Genomic DNA, 19,768 nt, shown 5'->3' with positions numbered 1-19,768 from the left:
AACATGCCTTTTGGTCAATCTCGATGGCAGTTTATTCCACTCGCCCTACGGGCTTGTGGAATAAACTTCCATCTCGATTGACCAAAAGCCATGTTTGGATCACAGATCCAATTAACGTATAATGTAAAGCGCCATGAGACTGCCATTTGGCGGTGAACAGCGCTATAGAAGGTTTTATTATTATTATTATTATTTAAGTTATTGAGACATCCCAGTGCACTAAGGGATTTATAGAGCAAATCGAGAAAATTCATTATTGAACGAAGCGCATAGCGCTGAGTTCAATAATTATTTTCGAGATTTGCTCTATAAATCCCTTAGTGCACTGGGATTGTTTCAATAACGATATTGTCAGTACCGCCATAGAAAAAAGAAGATTCCTAACGCACATTTTGCAATGCGCATTTGAATAGGCATAACTGTGTGGTCAGGTCGTGCACAGTAAAGATCTACTTTTGTGTGGGGTGTCTCAAGTGTGTCGTGCTTTCGTCACACGCATTTTAATTTCTGTTGGTAAATTCCAGTGTAGCGTTAATCTGAACAGTGATGATCTTTCAGAGAGACCTCATTTGAACTCGGAGAAAGGCTCTTCATTATTTGCGATTCGAAACCTCCAGTCGAGCTTCGACGGATTGACTATGCGGAGTGACTCCCCTTGAATTGACTCAAAGCGGGACTCGACGGTTCGCACATTTTCAAAACAAATGTGGCATATTTCTCGTGTTCTATGATCTATCTTCACTCATCGGGGAGTCTGATACTAAATATGAACGGTAAGAATGCTCTGAACCCTACACGTATTATATCCCCATCGTTTTTTCGTTCACATTTGCCCAACATGTTAATTTGCTGAGCGGGGTTAATGTCGTCTGCTAGGCTACCTGCCAACCTGGGCAATGGAACGACTGCAGTCTGCACTGAGTCTGTACGCATAAGGCAGGCTGCTAATAAATCTTATATATGGTAAGAACGTTCTGAACCTTACACGTTTTCGATTACGATTGTTCTTGCTTTGAAATAATAATTCTGAAACCATTCATTTACTGAACTGATGTAGTCGTATTTCTGTGTTGTCTGCTACAGAGTCGATCGAGTCAGTCTTCCAAACTGGTCTTGCTGGTACGTTATCGGAATAACACTTGTGTTTTCTGTTAGCCGCTGGGAATTGTATACTAACTCATCATTTGGTAATGTGGATGATAAGCTACATGCCACTAACACGGCATATGAGAAGAATCTATGCAAGTCGGCGAAAATTAGATGAAACACAGCGGCTTCCATTTTTTTAGATCACTGGCACTGGCACAGGCACATGCAATCTGTCAGAAAAAAAAACCCACTTCTGCTTTAATTGAGAAGCAGGGAATTTATGGTCATTTGGTATTGTGGAGAATATAAGCTACATGTCATTAATTAATTCTGAGGATGAGAGCACATTCTTGCTTAGGCAAAGGGCGCAAGAATACGCTCTGTGGAAAAGTTAGCGCACTCCAAGAGTGCGCTAACAGTTTTAGCGCATCGCCATTAGCCAATCAACTGGTTCACATCAGTCATGTGACACCAGTACTTACTGACAATTATTATTATTATTATTATTATTATTATTATTATTATTATTATTATTATTATTATTATTATTATTAATGTGAAACGTGAGCATTTCTTACTTCTGATATAATTAAATGATATCTGACAGCGATTGACCCGAAATTCGGTTTTGCTAATATGTCGCTAATAGTTTGTTTGTCATAGTTTCAGAAAATGTTGAAACAAGTGTGAACAAATGAAAAACATTTATCGGATGTATATCCCATTCAATTATCTAACCCTCGTGTATCTGGATATTGGCATGTCATCACATTCACCATTCTGTGAAATAAAGTCTGCCCGATTCATTACTCTCATTCTTTTTTTGAATTGTTCTCAACACACCCTGAAAATACCACACGCAAAATATTAGCGACATCTATTTTGGGGGGGTCAATCGGTGTCCGATGTCATGCATTAAGCTAATATGATATGGCTGCGTTGTAAGTTTTTCTCTCTTACAATGTCTGTGCCATTAGAACTGCCATCAACGGCACAGGGAATAATATCTCTCTCTCTCTCTCTCTCTCTCTCTCTCTCTCTCTCTCTCTCTCTCTCTCTCTCTCTCTCTCTCTCTCTCTCTCTCTCTCTCTCTCTCTCTCTCTCTCTCTCTCTCTCTCTTTTGTGTGTGTTCCTCTTCAGAAATGAATATGAATAGATACGCAGAGAAAATGCATAATAAATTGTCATTGCATAGTTGACATTGTACTATGTGGTCTTGTACTATTTAACATGTTTTGCAGAGCTGTACATGCGATGTCAAAGAAGTCTAAAAAACACAATACATACATTCTGTTTTATGTGACAAAGACTTGTTTATTGTCCATATTTGAAAGAGGCTCTGCATTCTTCCTTGTGTTTTTATTATGTATTTGTCATTACAATAGTCTTTGATTGGGAGTGATTAATTGTATGAAATACAAAATAAAATCTGCTTATTCAAAATAAATAGTTGCATGCACGATTTAAACCCTTACATTTACAGTTCTTATTTCCATGTAAACTATTCGGCTCACCATCTTAGATCGTGCCAGGTTTTAAAGTCGAATTAAGAAATCCTTCCATTGGGACACATATCAAAAACCAACACTCAAAGTGTTATTGTGCAACATAGCTTGCACAGCACCAGTCTGAATGTTGTTTTCTGGTGTGTGGCCAACGGGAGGGATGTTCACATGTGAACGCTTGGGTGGATCTGAGATAGTGAGCCTTTTAAAGCTCTTTTTTTCCAATGTAATATGTATATGAATAACGTTGACATTTCTTTAGCTTCAATTGAAAAGTACACTTGGACAATTTATATGTCTTACTCGTGTGTACATTCGTTTCATGTGTAACACATGTACATTGTTTTATTCTTTCCAAAATAGCGAAGAAAGATATATCAACTAAGCTCCAAGCTCGCACACGATATTTGTGTGAAACGCAAATTTGCATCAAGCATAAACATATCTACCATAAACCACTCCCCGGCTCACTCAACACACACACACACACACACACACACACACACACACATCCCGCTTGCACACATACAAATACACATATTTGACCCTCAGCCCCCTTAATCAGTAGTGATTTGTGTAATATGATCAAATGTACATGATTGAATTTGTTGCTGAATATTTTACATGTAAGGTCCTTCATTTTTGGTCGGAAAGCGGTTAGTCCAGTGGATTTTCATGCTCAGCTACTTGCTTATGTGCCGAAAGTGTTCAGTTGTTTTGCTTTATCCTCACGGAAATAAAGAATTAATGATACACTTGGCTGAGTGTTAATGTATACTGTTGTGTGTGTGTGTGTGTGTGTGTGTGTTAGTGTGTGTGTGTGTGTGCGTGTGTGTGCATGCGTGTACGTATGTGTGGGTGTGTGGGCATACATGTGTGCGTGTGTGTATGTGTGTGTTTATGTGCGTGTGTGTGTGTATGTACGTGCGTGCACGTGTGTGTGTGTGTGTGTGTGTGTGTGTGTGTGTGTGACCTTTGCAGCGAAAATCCAAATAATAGGGATGCTGTTGGTATACTTTGCAAACACAGTATTTCACTATTCCGTGCCTATTAGTATTACTCTTAAATGCAAAATAGCAAGATGTGTTTTTGTGAACATCTTTTTGTTTATTGTATTTTTTTTTAATGCAATAATGAACTTCAGAATACAGAATCTTTAATTGCCCAAGGTTGTGAAGAAGAAGAAGAAGAAGAAGAAGAAGAAGAAGAAGAATTAAGAAGAAGTAAGGTTTTGTATCGTTTGAGTGTGACTACCACACAATGTCAACCCTCGAACTGGTGAGGCGATCCCCTGATATGAATCATATATATTTGCAACAGTATTTGAGTCAGTCAGACCATTTGATTTGTTTTTTGTGGGGGGGGGGGGGGGGGGGCTTTTTGCGAGGGTATGGTTCAATATATTTTGTCAAATTGGTTTACAATCCTTGTGTTGACTTATGTATATGTCTTCTTGTTTAGACTATCTTCTAAACCGCTATTAATCCAGCCAGGCTTTTCGAGGCGAAAAGAGCATCCTTCCAATATGACACATGCCATGCATAGATGTACGTTTATTTGCCGATCAAGGCATTTTGAAGAATGACGTAGGTGTTAATTAATTCAGACCAGCCTTGTCTGCCGAGAAAGCTTCGAGACAATTGAATGTTTATTGATGGTCATTCTGAGCGCGCTTGAAGTACACATGCCTAATGACAACACAAAACAATTGCGTCTCTAAACACGTATATTCAACAACCAAACACATTTGCAGGACTTACTATATAGTGCTTGATTGTTCGCATACATGTTGTCAGATATGTGTTATAACAACAAGCTGCATGTGCAGAACGAAGCGATGAAGCACCTATTATGAAAACGTGTACACTTCACTTCATCTAAACACTAGTTTTGGCTTGATATCAAATGTTACAATGTTACAAGAGGGAAACATTTCTGCTTTGCCCGGACAGTACATGAAATCAGTTGAGTATGTGTGCATTGTTTTTGCTTGACTCTGTACCACCATTCCCCATGCCTTAACCACTATCCCACTCCACCCCAACCCCACACCACCTATGTTTGTTGTATATATTGTGATGCACTATTTTGCAACAATGCCTTTAAACGGAAATTTCTCTCATCTCAACTATTTGTCAATCGTGCTCAGATCTGCTTGTTGTACGTATATTGTATATGCACAATCACTTGTTGCACAGCAGCTGGACTGTACATACATCCGCTTTATGACTGTGTGAGGTGCTTGTATGCTAAGGAGATGCATTTTTTAAGAACTCTGTGCTTGGCTCCAGCCCTCGCGTTAACAATTCAAGCTGTCTGCGGCGATGTGCTGTGTAAGTATCTGGTTTTGGTGCTTTGTTTTTGATGCAATGCGAATGAAGATAATGGCATAGTCTTTTAAATGGGTGAGCAAAATATGTCTACAAAAAGTTATTTCCTAGGATCTACACATCACATCAATTGTTTCCAAAGATGTGTATTACGAAGACTTGTCTCCGAAATTCCTGCTTACTAGGATGCAGATTACATATTTAAAGACAAGATGTGTCACAGTTAGTTGTCAAAATTCTAAATGTGTCTTTAATTGACGCCAAGACAGACTTTGACTTAATTTCATCCAAGGAGAAACAGTCAAAGCCATGAATTGAGTGTACTTGAAATGACTGCTTGCAATCTATTTCAATTTACATGTGCGACTTAATCGTATTGTATTGTCATACTTAATTCACGCGCCTGTAGGATCGGTCAGAACATGTTAAAACAAAATGCATCTGCCTTTTTGCTTTCTATGTGCTAGGTTTATTCCCTTTTTTTCTTCAAGGTGCATCGTTTATAACCAAGGCAACGCTGGTTCCTAAACATGGTGGCTCCACCTTGACCTTTACTGTGGAGAACTCATGTCAAGGCGAGAACAGCTTCGTCAAGTCAGTCAAAGCGTTTCATGGCAGCAGCGATCGTTCGCATTTTCCAATACCCATTTGCAACATTCGGTTTGAAGACGGAGAGTGTTCAAAACCGGTAGGTTGCTCGTGCTTATCCCATTCACTGACAGGACGCATTGATAACTTCAGGGGAGACGCCTTAACCCTTGTTGGAGAACTGGGAAACGGTCACAAGTTTGAGAAGGTAGTTGATTTCATTAAAACTGGTGAGTATTCCACTCTCTCTCTCTCTCTCTCTCTCTCTCTCTCTCTCTCTCTCTCTCTCTCTCTCTCTCTCTCTCTCTCTATCTCTCTGTCTCTGTATCTCTATGTCTGTCTGTTTGTCTGTCTGTCTGTCTGTCTGTCTCTCTCTCTCACTCTCTCTATCTCTCTATCTCTCTCTCTCTCTCTCTCTCTCTCTCTCTCTCTCTCTCTCTCTCTCTCTCTTCCTGAATACTACACAAGTATTTACTCCAAGTGCACTCAACTTGGCCCATTAAATAGTTCTACCCATCATACACAAACATAAGAACAACAAAACAATTGCTGAGCTAGAATATAATATACACTGTTTGACAGTGCTAACAAGAAGAAGAATTATTAGAAGATTGATTGGCTGATTAATTGATTGCTGAGTTATTAATCGATTGATTGATTACCGGATTGATATACTTATTGATTGGCTATTGTTTATTTATTTGTTTAATCCATTATCCATTCAATCTGTAGCTTTGCCTAGTACTGCCACTCCTGAACAAGAGCAAGAGCAGGACCCTCCACAAGGGAACAACTCTTTGACCCTGATCGTAGCTGTGTCAGCCAGTGGGGTTGTCGTCGTCACTGTCATCGTTGTTCTCGTCGCTCGCTGTATACAGAAGAAAATCAGAGGTATGTAGCAGATAGCAATGTATTGATAGATACAAGATTTGATTGAAGATCTCTTTGTTGTCACACATTGAAGTTCAAGTGTGTGTCTATTTGTTGTCTGTGTCTCTGATAAGTAATTGTTTTCTACAATGACAGTCAATGAAGGTTGCCCGGTAGCTCAGTTGGTAGAGCACTGGACTTGTGATCGAAAGGTCGCAGGTTCGAATTCGGGCCGGGACGGACACGGGTCAACTTTATGTGCAGACCCAGAGACGGAAGCCATGTCCCACCCCCGTGTCATCACAATGGCACGTAAAAGACCTTGGTCATTCTGCCATAAGTACAGGTGGCTGAATACACCTAAACACGCAGACATTTGGGTAGCGCGACTCTGTTGCTGCTAGCTTTCCACTGGGAGGAAGCGACCCGAATTTCCCAGCGATGGAACAATAAAGTAATGAAAATGAAAATGAAAAAAAAATGAAAATGAAATATACGAGGACAATGTCTGCATTGGAGAACCATCATTGTAAACAATAATCCTTCGATTTCCTTGTCATGTTGATGTTTGCTTTTGTTGTCTTTTGAAAAATCGTGGTTTGACAAAGACGAATGTTGAAGTGTTGATCATCCAAGGAGCTGAATTTCTCAGATGAATGTGTTAATGTGTACAAAGTAGATTGTTTGTGATTGCACGAATTAATTCGTTTGCAGTAAATAATCAGTTAATTTCACCATCCTTACAGCTATAATGTTGTCAGTTGTTTCGTCATTTTTACGTCGTCAGCCCCCAACCCACACTCCTTCACTGCCATTATGTTTAAACTAAACAGAGCGACGCTCCAGACCACGATCCCGAGGATATCCAGAGAGGCCTTTACCGCTACGACCCATGTCGCCCGAGGGTGAGAAACTCAATCAACGGTGGCAGAGCAGGCGATCTTCCAAAACACACAGCAATCACAGCTACGATGAAGTGGTCGACGTTCCGGGCAGCATCAATGAAGCTGGTACAAAATACATATTATCAACAATTGTATTTCAAAAGCAGAACAATAGGGACTGTGTGGGAGAGCGAGAAATACAAATTAAAAAACCCACAGTATTCACGTCTTGATTAAGCTTAAGACAATACACATCACAATGATCGTCGTTTCGATCGTAGGGTCTTCCTCCGGAACACAAAACACAGGAAAAAAAGCGGATACAGAATGATCTGTGTGTTGTGTTCCTGAGGAAGATCCTTGCAGGATCGAAACGTCGAGCATTGTTATTTGTACCGTCTTCGTTAACACCTGTGTACAGTATGTGTTTGGTCTGTTCTATTGTAATTCAGTCAGGCTGGGTTTAGAATGCAACATAGTATGTGATAAGTCAGATTACAAGTGTTAAATTCTGATAAACACCAGCATTCCGAGCATTAAACACCTGTTGGTGAGGCACATTGATACACATTTAACTAGTATATTTTAGCTATGAAGGTCACACAGGCTGCAAAACACCGAGACCATAATGCATGCGAAGAGATGACGTTGATAGCGTGACGTAAACTGATGTATGAATTACTTCGGGCAACCTGAGTCAATTCCAAAAACGGTTTGTTCTGAGGAGAAAAAAAAGAGCTTTTTATAGATCACAAAAGAAAAAAAGAGAATGAATTATGCGGAAGCAGACAGGATGGAATTGCGGAATGGTATATATGCATTGTATTCTTAGATTACAAGAAATATTTGCATAGTAGAGTTACAGAGACAAACAAGGGAGTTCATGGGATATACCAATAGGTCACACACTCGGGGTCCTGGATAGCTGGCATATTTTCCCGAGGGTCAATTTTCAGGTATTCAAAAGTCAAATGTAAGGGGCTTACTGTCCGTCAGGTCTAAGTGCCTATGTTGGACATGAGTTGGTTTATACGATTTGTTTGTTTGTTTGTTTGTTTGCTTAACGCCCAGCCGACCACGAAGGGCCTTATCAGGGCGGTGCTGCTTTGACATATAACGTGCGCCACACACAAGACAGAAGTCGCAGCACAGGCTTCATGTCTCACCCAGTCACATTATTCTGACACCGGACCAACCAGTCCTAGCACTAACCCCATAATGCCAGACGCCAGGCGGAGCAGCCACTAGATTGCCAATTTTAAAGTCTTAGGTATGACCCGGCCGGGGTTCAAACCCACGACCTCCCGATCACGGGGCGGACGCCTTACCACTAGGCCGACCGTGCCGGTGTTCAGGTATTCCCGAGGCAACGAGGCTATATAGGTAACCATGGAATACGCTTCGGTAACCATTGAATACGCAGCATATACACTTAGTCTACTCAGGTAACAGAGACACAGAAGAAGGTCACATGTTATATATATATACGTTCCTTTCAGTGCAAGCGTTGTAACTGGGTAAGTTAATGAACAAAAGAATGTTGTTATTTACAAATGCAAAGTTGATTTATTTTTTGTTGCAGGTGCTTTGCAAGATCATTGTACAGCATATACACAATCCAAAGGGGATAATTATTATCTTCAAGCAGTAAATACTGCATCAGATGAACGCCGTGTTCACCACAAAGAGGGACATGCACTAAGACAATGCCATACACAATTCGATGATGATGGTTACATCCTTCCCATCACTCCTCTTAGTAACGAAAGTAACAGAACGTGCACCAAGAAAGATGCTGCCGGCCAAACCATCCCATGAAAACTCTCTCAAAATCAAGAAAGTTACACCTGGTTTGTCTTATGAACACTCTCCTGGAATCAAGAAAGGTGTTCCCGGATCGTCGTATGACAACTGCGGAGAAAACATGGAAGCTGCTTGTCAGCCGACTTTGAAAAACGCCGCTGAAAGAACACAGGGTACTCGTGGGGCAGCAGATGACAATTGCGAAGAAAAGAAGAAGAGTTCTAAGCATTAATCCTGTACACACTTATCTTGAACAAACAAGAATGTTACAAGTTTGTTTGTGTATGGACACCAACCTGCATGGATAAAAGCTGCTTCCAAAACCAACTAATGACATCACGGCTGAAGAACAGAAAGTCAAACTTTTACAATATGAAAAATCTGAATTTTAAAAGTGAAATTCCCCCACCCAGCCCCAGGTTTTGTTCTTCTGGTTTAATTAAGGCCACCATTATGGAGAATTGTGTAATATATGGTTTTGGTCACGTAATATAACCTTTGTTTTGCTTGAGTTCGTGTCCTCGTTGCATACTGTTAATTGTAACATGTCATGTATTTTGATTACAGTTTTGTTTGAAACAAAAGTAAACTAAATTTGACCAGATTGTTGACAGTTCTGAGTTCATAATAAGTGTTCGCCTGTGTGTGCGATGCCAACTAAAGTGTCGCACGTCCTAAATTAAGTTCATATGTTCTGAATGCCAACCAAATTGCTGTCCTCTCTAAAATGACTTAATAAAGATTATGTTTTTTCTTGACCGTGTGTGAGATGCCCAAATCGTCAGAAAAAAGATCAGAAACATTATCAATAGCTCTGGTTAAAATAATGTACTCTGCACTGTTGTCATAATATTAAGCGTTTAGAAGTTAGAAATAAAAACAAACGATCCGGATTCATCTTGTGTTTGCTTTTTTGTTTGTGTGTGTGTGTTTGTGTGTGTGTGTGTGTGTGTGTGTGTGTGTGTGTGTGTGTGTGTGTGTGTGTGTGTGTGTGTGTGCGTGCGCGTGCGTGCTTGCGTGCGTATGTGTGTGTGTGTGCGTGCGTGCGTCCGTGCGTGTGTGTGTGCGTGCGTGCGTCCGTGCGTGTGCGTGTGTGTGTGTGTGTGCGTGCGTCCGCGTGTGTATGTGTGCGTGTGTGTGTGTGTGCGTGCGTGCGTGTGTGTGTGTGTGTGTGTGTGTATGTTTTGATCGTTTGTACTGTTTTGTTTTCTGCCTTGATAGCCTTTAGTGGCATTCCTTCAATCATTCAACAACAACACATATTGTTCTACATGCTTGAGGCACCAAATCTGCCAAGTTGACGTCGCCAATGCAGTATCGTGTGAACTGTACTACACATTGCGTTTTTGACGAGCGTGTTACGCTCCACCTATAACACTCGGTGTGAGCTTTGTATCCATTTCAACAAGGCACGCTTTGAAATCACTCCATTACAACAACAAAAGATCAGCATAGGCGCACGGAAACATTTTTTTTATTTTCAGGACGCACGTTTTTTCCTGCATAGTGTTTTCAGTCTGGTTAGGATGTCTCTTCAGTCCTTATTTTTAAGGGAGGCGTGTTTAAAGAAAAACAAAAACCGTTATGTAGACTGGCTTTAAGAAGGACTGTTAACGTAAACTACCTTGTCTACTCTGAACAATGTCGATGCAAAACTTCAGCGAAGAAAGCGCTGTTTCACCTCTGAGTATGGAATGGGGAAAATCGATGGAGGTGTGTTCACCACTGCGTCAAACTGAAGTATTTTAAAAGGTTGTGCTCGCACACTGCCGCTTTGTAAGGTAAGCCACTGGCGACATTCGAGTACGTGCGAGCGCATGATATAGGGGCAGACATCCAGCAATGCGGAAACGAAACTGTGCAGGTTATAACTGTGCATGACCTTGAGAATACATTGTGCTGACAAGGGGAGAAAACCTCATTACAACACTGCATTGGAGGTTACCAACAGTTATCTCCTCAATAAGAACAGTGTTGAAACATGTTTACACAAATCTGCACATGTGAGTGGATAAACTTCAAGATATATAAAGAACGAGGTAATGCTTCAAAAATGTGACACTCCACCACGAAATGAGTCGCATGTCACCTCGCGCGGTTCTGCACTAGGTTTAATATAAGTCCGGGGAGTGTCTGGTAACAGTGTGAGGGTCACCTTAGTCACAGGCTTATAACTCAAACAGTGTTCGCTCTTTTCTAAACCGGTTTTCACCACTGGATAGAGCATAAAAAATTCTTTACCAAAATGTAAAAATATGAAAATCCTGCAAAGGTGACATGTGACTCATTCCGTGGTGGAGGGTCACAAATATGCACTTTAAGAGCAATGTTGTTTCTGGAACGTTCCGAAACATTTACATTGTTCTAACACTATTTACAACAAAAGTGTAGCTAATTTAAAATACATTCAACGCAACACACACACACACACACACACACACACACACACACACACACACGCACACGCACACACACACTCTCTTTCTCTCTCTCTCTCTCTCTCTCTCTCTCTCTCTCTCTCTCTCTCTCTCTCTCTCTCTCTTTCTCTCTCTCTCTCTCTCCACCATGCCCCCCGCTCTAATAAACAAACTCAGGTGGGGAAAAAAGCGAGAACAAGCTAAACGATAATGTTATTGTTCAAAGTGTTTAAGTTGTTTCCCTGGACTAATGTCACTCCACTTTAAACTTCTGTATCGGAAAACACAGCTTGTCCAATAGTACATATTGAGAATTAGTATTTACATTTCAATGAGTGGACAAATAACAGCATGGAGATGTTAGATCTTATATGCAATGAATAAACAAAATGTCTATACTTGCACAGTCAATTATTATCACTATGTCTCGTCTTCCCATTTCTCATCATGACATTGACCGCATCAGACATCGGGGCTCTGTCGTGTTCCGAGCGTACATAAACAACACTCACATCAGGTACTTTCATCTAGTTTACTTGTCTAGCAAAGCTACAGACGACGACAATACAAGGTCGATGCGGTAAGCCATGCCTCACGTGCATGCCAGCGAGTCCAGCGAGTAGTGGGGCGGAAAGCACCGTTGCACATGCGCGCCCCATCACATGACCGACCGAGTTCGACCGACACGACCCGAGAGGTACCGAATACCGTCACAGGCTCCAACAATGTTTGCGAAATTCAGCGTCACTCCAACCAGATTGAAGACAGCTTTGCAGAGCTTTTTTTTTTCGATGGAGATCACTATGTTTGGTGTGTCCCAGCAGTTGACTACAACCCACTCATTGTTGAGACTGTAATCGCTTTTTGGCTCACGTAAGTGTAGCCTATGCGATCGTAACTTTGTCTGTCTGTGCGTGCGTGCGTGCGTGCGTGCGTGTGTATGTATGTATGTATGTATGTCTGTGGTAGAAACTTTAACATTTGAAGACGTCATATTACATTGACGTCACATTATGACGTACGAGGGTTAGACGTCACGCGATGGAATTACTGAAAGTCTCGGTGATTGTTATTTTGAGCGGGCCGAGACTATTTGGCAGTCGTGTCCATGTAAGTAGGCTACATGCAGACAGACAGATCTAGATCTAGTGTCTCGCTTTCTTGCACAGTTTCACCTATGCTCTTTCTGTGTGTGTGTGTGTGTGTGTGTGTGTGTGTGTGTGTGTGTGTGTGTGTGTGTGTGTGTGTGTGTGTGTGTGTGTGTGTGTGTGTGTGTGTGTGTGTGTGTGTGTGTGACGGAGTGATTGAGTTTGTGTTACTGTTTGTCGATTTCTTACGTTAGCCTTGAAGGCTTCGCCTCTTGTTGCGTTTTGTTTTCCTTTGTGTTTGTCCTGACGAAGCTTCAGTGAGCGAAAATGTGATATTGTATTGTGCTGTCCTTGTATTAGCTAGTACATAATTATTTTTGTTTAACTTGGTAAGTTTCACCTACAGTCATTTTAGATTGTCATTTTACATTAAAACGTGTATAAGCCGGATTTTTCTTGAGAAATACGCTGACACTATAGTGTTATGATCCATTCTGGCTGATTGCGATGCAGGGAATCCGGGTCGGTGTTTTTTAAAGATGGGTGTTCATTATCACCGATCTTCCAACTGTTCTCGGGAAGAGCCAACCTCATCATAATCCTGTGAAAATGTTTGGTCTGTGCGTTAAATGGTGCTGTCAGTGTTTATAAATGTAACCGAGTGTCCATTTACTTTACTCTTTCTTTCCGAGCTCAAACACTCAAGCAAACGACACAAGTTATATTACCAGGTTCTTTTATTCCATACGATGAAATGGGGAATGTGTGGGATAACGGGGGTTTACTTTCAAATACAAAACTTTCAATGCATTACTATAGGACTAAGCAACTCCAAAAAAAACAACGCTCTCAACTCTTCACTCTAAAACTACATTCTAAATTCTCCCTCTAAAGCTACCCCTTTTTGCCGAGATTTTTTTATTTTTATTTTCTTGCGTTTTTTAATAGCAAATAAAATTATAAGACACAATATGTATTTCTTTTCTGATTTTTTTACTTTTTCTTGTGTCTACAGCAATTTTTTCAAGCGTCCTTTATAAAGGACGCTAGGATCGAGAGGGTAGAGGTTTATCAAACATATACAATAGTGAAAGGAACAAGTTTCTAAACGTTTTCAATGAAATTTATTAACACAAACACTTGTTTTCAAAAAAGTTTTTAACTTTCGGTTTATAAACAATACAAAGTAACGGATTAACTGTCCATTATTTTAAAAAAAATAAACAAACAAAAAAAACAAAAACAACCTCTGAACATGGTGCAAGTCACTCTCCTGTTACCCTGCCAATGTGAATAATCTGTGCAAACAAAATTGCTTTCAACGATTTTTGTACAGCTCGTCAGAGCTTTTCACTTTCATTGTGAGTGGTCAAGTGGTCAGTTACCGATTACACAGGAGTATGAAATGCCACAAAACAGTACTTTCGGTGCAGAGGGACATTGCACTTCAGGCAGATTTGTTTGACCTTTTTGCCACATTGTGCGCATCTTCTCTGCTTGGAGATGTGCTCCACCAGGTGATCCAACCCATCACATCTGATTGCTGGTGGAACTCTTCTGTCCAGCTTTGCCACACGTCCGACAGGATGGTTAGGGAGCTCCAGACGGGCAGCAGCGTGTGACCTCTTGAGGTAGATGTCCGCGATGGCACGCCGAACTGCCAGAAGATCCATGGGAATGTACTCTGAGGCAGGTGTTGCCCTGTACATGTGCCATGTTTGCTGCACACACAGGTCAAGACAGAAGCTGAAAATGGCCCACCACCATTTCTTGGATCGTATGGAGACTCGGTATTTGGCAATGTTCTGGTCCATTCTGTCGCACCCGCCCATTGTCTTGTTATAGTGTTTGATCAGGAAGGGCTGCGAGATCTTGACTCGTTTTTTCTCTGCCTTGGACCACCGGGAGGCTGACTGCAGAGGGTTGACTCCTGCTGCATTGGAGACAGCGTTGACGATGTTGTTGTCGTTCCATCGAACCACTATCACTCCTGTGTTTTCGGCCTGTTGAAAGTCGTAAGTGCCTCTCTTGGTATTCTTCATTTCATTGATTGACTTCAGTGGGCACTGCTCGGTCCTGTTGGCACGAACCGTTCCTGTACATCCAATCTTCTTGCTCGTGAGGACGTCAACAAGCTTCAGACTTGTAAACAGGTTATCAAAGGTCAAATGGTAACAATCTTCCGGCTCCTCTTCCTCCAGCTCAGAGATGAGGTCAACCACCACGGCTCCACCCATTCGAATGCCTGGATACTCATCTGCATTAGCGTGCCTGCCTTCATCAGTCAACTCATCAACTTCAGGAGGGTCGAGACAGATGTCAGCTCTTTGAAATAAGTCATCATCTTCAAGCATATCTATTACCTCGTTCACAGTGAATCTGAAACAAACCCAACCCGTACATGAAAAAACCTCTGGCCATTTAGCCCTAGCGTCCTTTTTAAAGGACACCAGATCGAAACTGCCTATAACACAAACTATGGACTATATTCACAAAAAGAAAAATATGTTTCTAGATTATGCCTTTGTCTTCAAATTACCTTCAGTAATGATATTAAAAATGTTGATAATTACACAAATATAGCCTTACCTTCTTTTGGAACTCATCTTGATCTGCTCAGCATGTGGATTTTGAATGCTGTCCACCATGACACTTTACTGCCAAGAGAGATAACTTTCTCCAACTCAGCTTCTGAAACGTTGTTACCTCCCTTACACCAATCAGTGACTTAGACCTTTCTCAGAGTCTGTGTTGTAAATCAGGTGGGGAAAATGTAAGCGTCCTTTTTAAAGGACGCCAGGCTTAAAACACTAAATCCTTCCCCCAAACTACACTCTACTCTAAATCCTCACTCTCAACTTTAATCCAAAAAACCACAATGAGACTCTAATCTAAAACAAACGAAATCTAAAAAAACAACCTAAAAACAATTCTTAAAAAAAAAACAAATCTACAAAAACTAACAAAACCTGACCAAAATCCCTCCACTGAAACTAACTTGCTCCCCTCTAACGAAATCTAGTCTACGAAAACAAATCTACGCCCCACTAAAAAAGAAAGACCCTGTCTAAAAAGAAAAGACCCCTCTAGAAAGAAAAGACCTGTCTAAAAAGAACCCCGTCGCACGCTCCACCATCCTGCAAACCACAGAATGCACGCCGTAAGCATACGTAAACAAATCAACAATTTCAACTACCACAAGCTAACTCGTTGAACAACAAAACACATCATTCCTACCAAATAACATGCCTACAATACCGTTCTCTCAAACAACGGTTTTCTAAAGCATTCAACAAACAAAAGTCTTCCCAAACATTCCAACTCACAAAACAATCTACTTGAACATTCAAATAAATCCTTTCCCCAAGCAGCATACTATTCTTCTCACTGCTTACCCATTTACAGAAAGAAAATTGTATTAACCTACCAGCAAAAGAATTCTCACATCCCGAAAAGATGTCAGCCCGTGACAGACATGTCACACAACGGCATCAAGGAAACACGCACAAAATACACGTCTTCTTCCCTCAAAGATTCCAATCAAAAAGACAGTTTTAGCGTCCACATCCTGCGCGCCGGTGTCACAAGATTAACACATATTCAACTCGAGGGGTGTCGGGCAGCCCCACTTTCTTTAGTTAGTGTCTAACGTCACCTTCAACCATTCAAATTTACATCGCGGCGGAGGGAAAAAGGGAGATGGAATAAAGCCACCCGTCAATTGTTTCTTGTTCACAAAAACATTAATCACAAAATTTACTCCAGAGGCTTGTACCCAAAAAACCGATCGTTTTACCTATGCAAATTTTAGAATCGGTTCTTCCGCGAGACCAATTTAATAGAAATGAAACTGAGTCTCGGAAACCTTAATGGATCCCCGATAGTACAGGTTTGAATCCTTAATAGCACAGAGGTACCACGAGTTCACACGGATGCACACAAGTGCATGTGTACCGTAACTGTCGTTCCCAAGCTCACATCCTCCCCAACTTAGACTGTCGTCTCCTGGCGACATGCCAGAATCAGAAAAATTCAAAAACATATTTAACCTCCCAAAAACATAATATTCTCCATCCTCAAATCATTTCAAAAACTTTCACACAAAAACAATCATCAACTGACTATAACAATATTTCTCTAAAACTAATAGGTTCTGAAATACAAATTTCACATAATCCTTCCAGTGCCAATAATCCTATCTCCTGTCGACATCCAACTCACACAAGTTGACAAAAAATCACAACTCATCTTTAACAGAGGCAGTTCCATGGTTCACTTTACAAAGAATTATGTTCACCACTTGCCAGATAACCAATAATGATAATCTTTACGACTTATCAAATATTTTATCTCTCTTGAGCATACATCAGAACAAAATGTTGACAATCTTTACGATTTATCAATGCATGTCCCCTCTTTGTATCCCAACTGTACTTGGCAACACAATCTTCTAATCAACTAACAAAATGACCACTTGCCAAGGCAATGAAAAAACTGGAAGTCCTTAAAACTCACCCAGAATATCAAACCTTTAGTCAAAAATCAGCAATAACCTAATGTCACTCATCACAATTAAACCATTCAACAGGAGTATTCATAGGCAACCATACAATCCTTCAGAATCTATTTCAAAAATCCACTAATATTAATTCTAATAAACAAAACCAGTATACACACTGTCTTCGAACAAAGACATCAGTAAGCGCCAGAACTCAAATTCTAAAAAATACCACCAAGAAAATAGAAAGCGAGAGCAGAGGAGACAGTAAAAGTGAGAGCGGAGAAAACAGTAAAGACAAACCAAACGACAGCAGAGAGCAAAAAGGAAGAAAAAGGTTATCTAATCCCGTACAGGTAGCATACTTTGCTCCTGAGGCGTACGAGGCTGGAGACGCCATGCTTAAACCAAAGAATCCCTAAAAAGTGCAGCCAAGAGAATTAGAAAGTGGGAGCGGAGAAGACAGTAAAGACCAACTAAACGATAGCAGAGAGCAAAAAGGTAGAAAAAGGTCATCTAATTCCTTACAGGTAGCATACCTTGCTCCTGAGGCGTACGAGGCTGGAGACGCCATATCAAACAAATTAGAATATGTGTGCGTAGACAATCGGCTAGAGACAACATAAAACCCGTCAAATACCACCACTAACTAGGCGTCCTTGTGGTAAATGATACAAGTTTGAATGCGTCCTAGCACCCTGTCTACAGTATATCAAATTTAATATAATATATATCCTTCTCTTCTTCACCATCACTCTCCTTCCTTCCTTCACTATCCTTCCTTACTTCACTATCATTCCTTCCTTCACAATCCTTCCTTCCTTCCTTCACAATCCTTCCTTCCTTCCTTCACTATCCTTCCTTCCTTCACAATCATTCCCTCCTTCACAATCCTTCCTTCCTTCCTTCACAATCCTTCCTTCCTTCCTTCACTATCCTTTTCCCTTCCAATATGTTCGATATGTTTGATATGTCGATATTTCAACATGAAAATGTTGTTCACCATGTTTCGATCCTTGAAACAAAAACCGGCAAGCGCATAACTCACGCCCCAAGCACACGGCTTGCAACAAAAACCACACTAACACCCATACATACAACCACAAGTGTTAGTCATCACATCACCATGTAGCATAATCAAACATACTACACATGTCCGTCATAATATCAAATCAACACAACATAGACACACTTTTCCAGGGATGGTCCACTCCCCAACTCTGTCTCTTTGCACGGTGTGCAAACAGTCTTTCACAAACGTCCGAAGAAATGTGAATCACTGAAGTCCTTCTTCTGTGGACTAACAGAGTAAAAAGAAATGTTAATCACTGTAATCTTTTCTTCCAAGGATTAACAAACTAAAAGGCAATGTTGACTACAAAGCCGCATCCGTCAACGTCACGCCTGGACTCCCTCCAACTTCTCACACGCCTGTCTCCTCAACACCAGCCCGCGTCCGGACTGCATGCCTGCCATCCTCTCCCTGTGCGACGGGGTCCCCTAACCTACTCTAATCCTAGCCCTAACAGTTACACCCCCTACCCACCCTTGCTCCGCAGCGCCAAATGTAACCGAGTGTCCATTTACTTTACTCTTTCTTACCGAGCTCAAACACTCAAGCAAACGACACACGTTATATTACCAGGTTCTTTTATTCCATACGATGAAATGGGGAATGTGTGGGATAACGGGGGTTTACTTTCAAATACAAAACTTTCAATGCATTACTATAGGACTAAACAACTCCCAAAAAAACAACGCTCTCAACTCTTCACTCTAAAACTACATTCTAAATTCTCCCTCTAAAGCTACCCTTTAAAAACACACTAAATCCTTCCCCCAAACTACACTCTACTCTAAATCCTCACTCTCAACTTTAATCCAAAAAACCACAATGAGACTCTAATCTAAAACAAACGAAATCTAAAAAAACAACCTAAAAACAATTCTTCAAAAAAAAACCAAATCTACAAAAACTCTAACAAAACCTGACCAAAATCCCTCCACTGAAACTAACTTGCTCCCCTCTAACGAAATCTAGTCTACGAAAACAAATCTACGCCCCACTAAAAAAGAAAAGACCCCTCTAGAAAGAAAAGACCTGAATCTAACTACACCCCTCTAGAAAAAGAAAAGACCCTCTAGAAAGAAAAGACCCCTCTAGAAAGAAAAGACCTGTCTAAAAAGAACCCCGTCGCACGCTCCACCATCCTGCAAACCACAGAATGCACGCCGTAAGCATACGTAAACAAATCAACAATTTCAACTACCACAAGCTAACTCGTTGAACAACAAAACACATCATTCCTACCAAATAACATGCCTACAATACCGTTCTCTCAAACAACGGTTTTCTAAAGCATTCAACAAACAAAAGTCTTCCCAAACATTCCAACTCACAAAACAATCTACTTGAACATTCAAATAAATCCTTTCCCCAAGCAGCATACTATTCTTCTCCCTGCTTACCCATTTACAGAAAGAAAATTGTATTAACCTACCAGCAAAAGAATTCTCACATCCCGAAAAGATGTCAGCCCGTGACAGACATGTCACACAACGGCATCAAGGAAACACGCACAAAATACACGTCTTCTTCGCTCAAAGATTCCAATCAAAAAGACAGTTTTAGCGTCCACATCCTCACGGGGGATAACCGGTCAAATGCCGAACAGAAGCCGAATGCCGCTCATGAC

At 40.9% G+C, this 19,768-nt stretch overlaps 3 protein-coding genes across 4 annotated transcripts in view; 1 reads left to right on the top strand and 2 right to left on the bottom strand.

Moving 5' to 3' along the window:
* The first annotated feature begins 3,991 nt into the window (after positions 1–3,991).
* On the top strand, positions 3,992–9,956 carry LOC138972750 (uncharacterized). Its single transcript, XM_070345419.1, has 5 exons — positions 3,992–4,927; positions 5,416–5,742; positions 6,245–6,403; positions 7,216–7,392; positions 8,849–9,956. Exons 1-5 carry the CDS (start codon positions 4,852–4,854, stop codon positions 9,082–9,084), a joined length of 975 nt encoding a protein of 324 aa, XP_070201520.1. The 5' UTR covers positions 3,992–4,851; the 3' UTR covers positions 9,085–9,956.
* Positions 9,957–13,962: 4,006 nt separating this feature from the next.
* On the bottom strand, positions 13,963–14,928 carry LOC138974503 (piggyBac transposable element-derived protein 2-like). Its single transcript, XM_070347221.1, has one exon. It carries the CDS (start codon positions 14,926–14,928, stop codon positions 13,963–13,965), a length of 966 nt encoding a protein of 321 aa, XP_070203322.1.
* Positions 14,929–15,542: 614 nt separating this feature from the next.
* LOC138972756 (uncharacterized) overlaps positions 15,543–19,768 on the bottom strand; it is a 28,527-nt gene continuing 24,301 nt past the window's right edge. The window contains exons 5-6 of one of the 2 annotated variants that reach the window (XM_070345429.1): positions 19,229–19,283; positions 15,543–15,675 (exon numbers count right to left, since the gene is read on the bottom strand). In XM_070345429.1, the coding sequence (XP_070201530.1) occupies positions 19,233–19,283 (51 nt within the window). In that variant the 3' untranslated portion in view covers positions 15,543–15,675; positions 19,229–19,232. Of the gene's footprint in view, positions 15,676–19,145; positions 19,284–19,768 lie in introns of those variants that run through there. The other variant, XM_070345428.1, reaches the window with a different exon arrangement.

The sequence above is a fragment of the Littorina saxatilis genome, linkage group LG8 (assembly GCF_037325665.1).
Source record: "Littorina saxatilis isolate snail1 linkage group LG8, US_GU_Lsax_2.0, whole genome shotgun sequence".
In the NCBI taxonomy this organism is placed as follows: domain Eukaryota; kingdom Metazoa; phylum Mollusca; class Gastropoda; order Littorinimorpha; family Littorinidae; genus Littorina; species Littorina saxatilis.
The sequence above is the reverse complement of the archived record's forward strand: the minus strand, read 5'-3'. Positions and strand labels throughout refer to the sequence as shown.

Excerpts from the sequence above, each read along its gene's own strand:
- LOC138972750 (XM_070345419.1), top strand. The coding sequence starts at position 4,852 with ATGCATTTTTTAAGAACTCTGTGCTTGGCTCCAGCCCTCGCGTTAACA. Across the intron at positions 4,928-5,415 it reads TGTCTGCGGCGATGTGCTGT|GTGCATCGTTTATAACCAAG; the intron begins GTAAGTATCTGG and ends TTTTTCTTCAAG. Across the intron at positions 6,404-7,215 it reads TATACAGAAGAAAATCAGAG|AGCGACGCTCCAGACCACGA; the intron begins GTATGTAGCAGA and ends TAAACTAAACAG.
- LOC138974503 (XM_070347221.1), bottom strand. The coding sequence starts at position 14,928 with ATGCTTGAAGATGATGACTTATTTCAAAGAGCTGACATCTGTCTCGAC.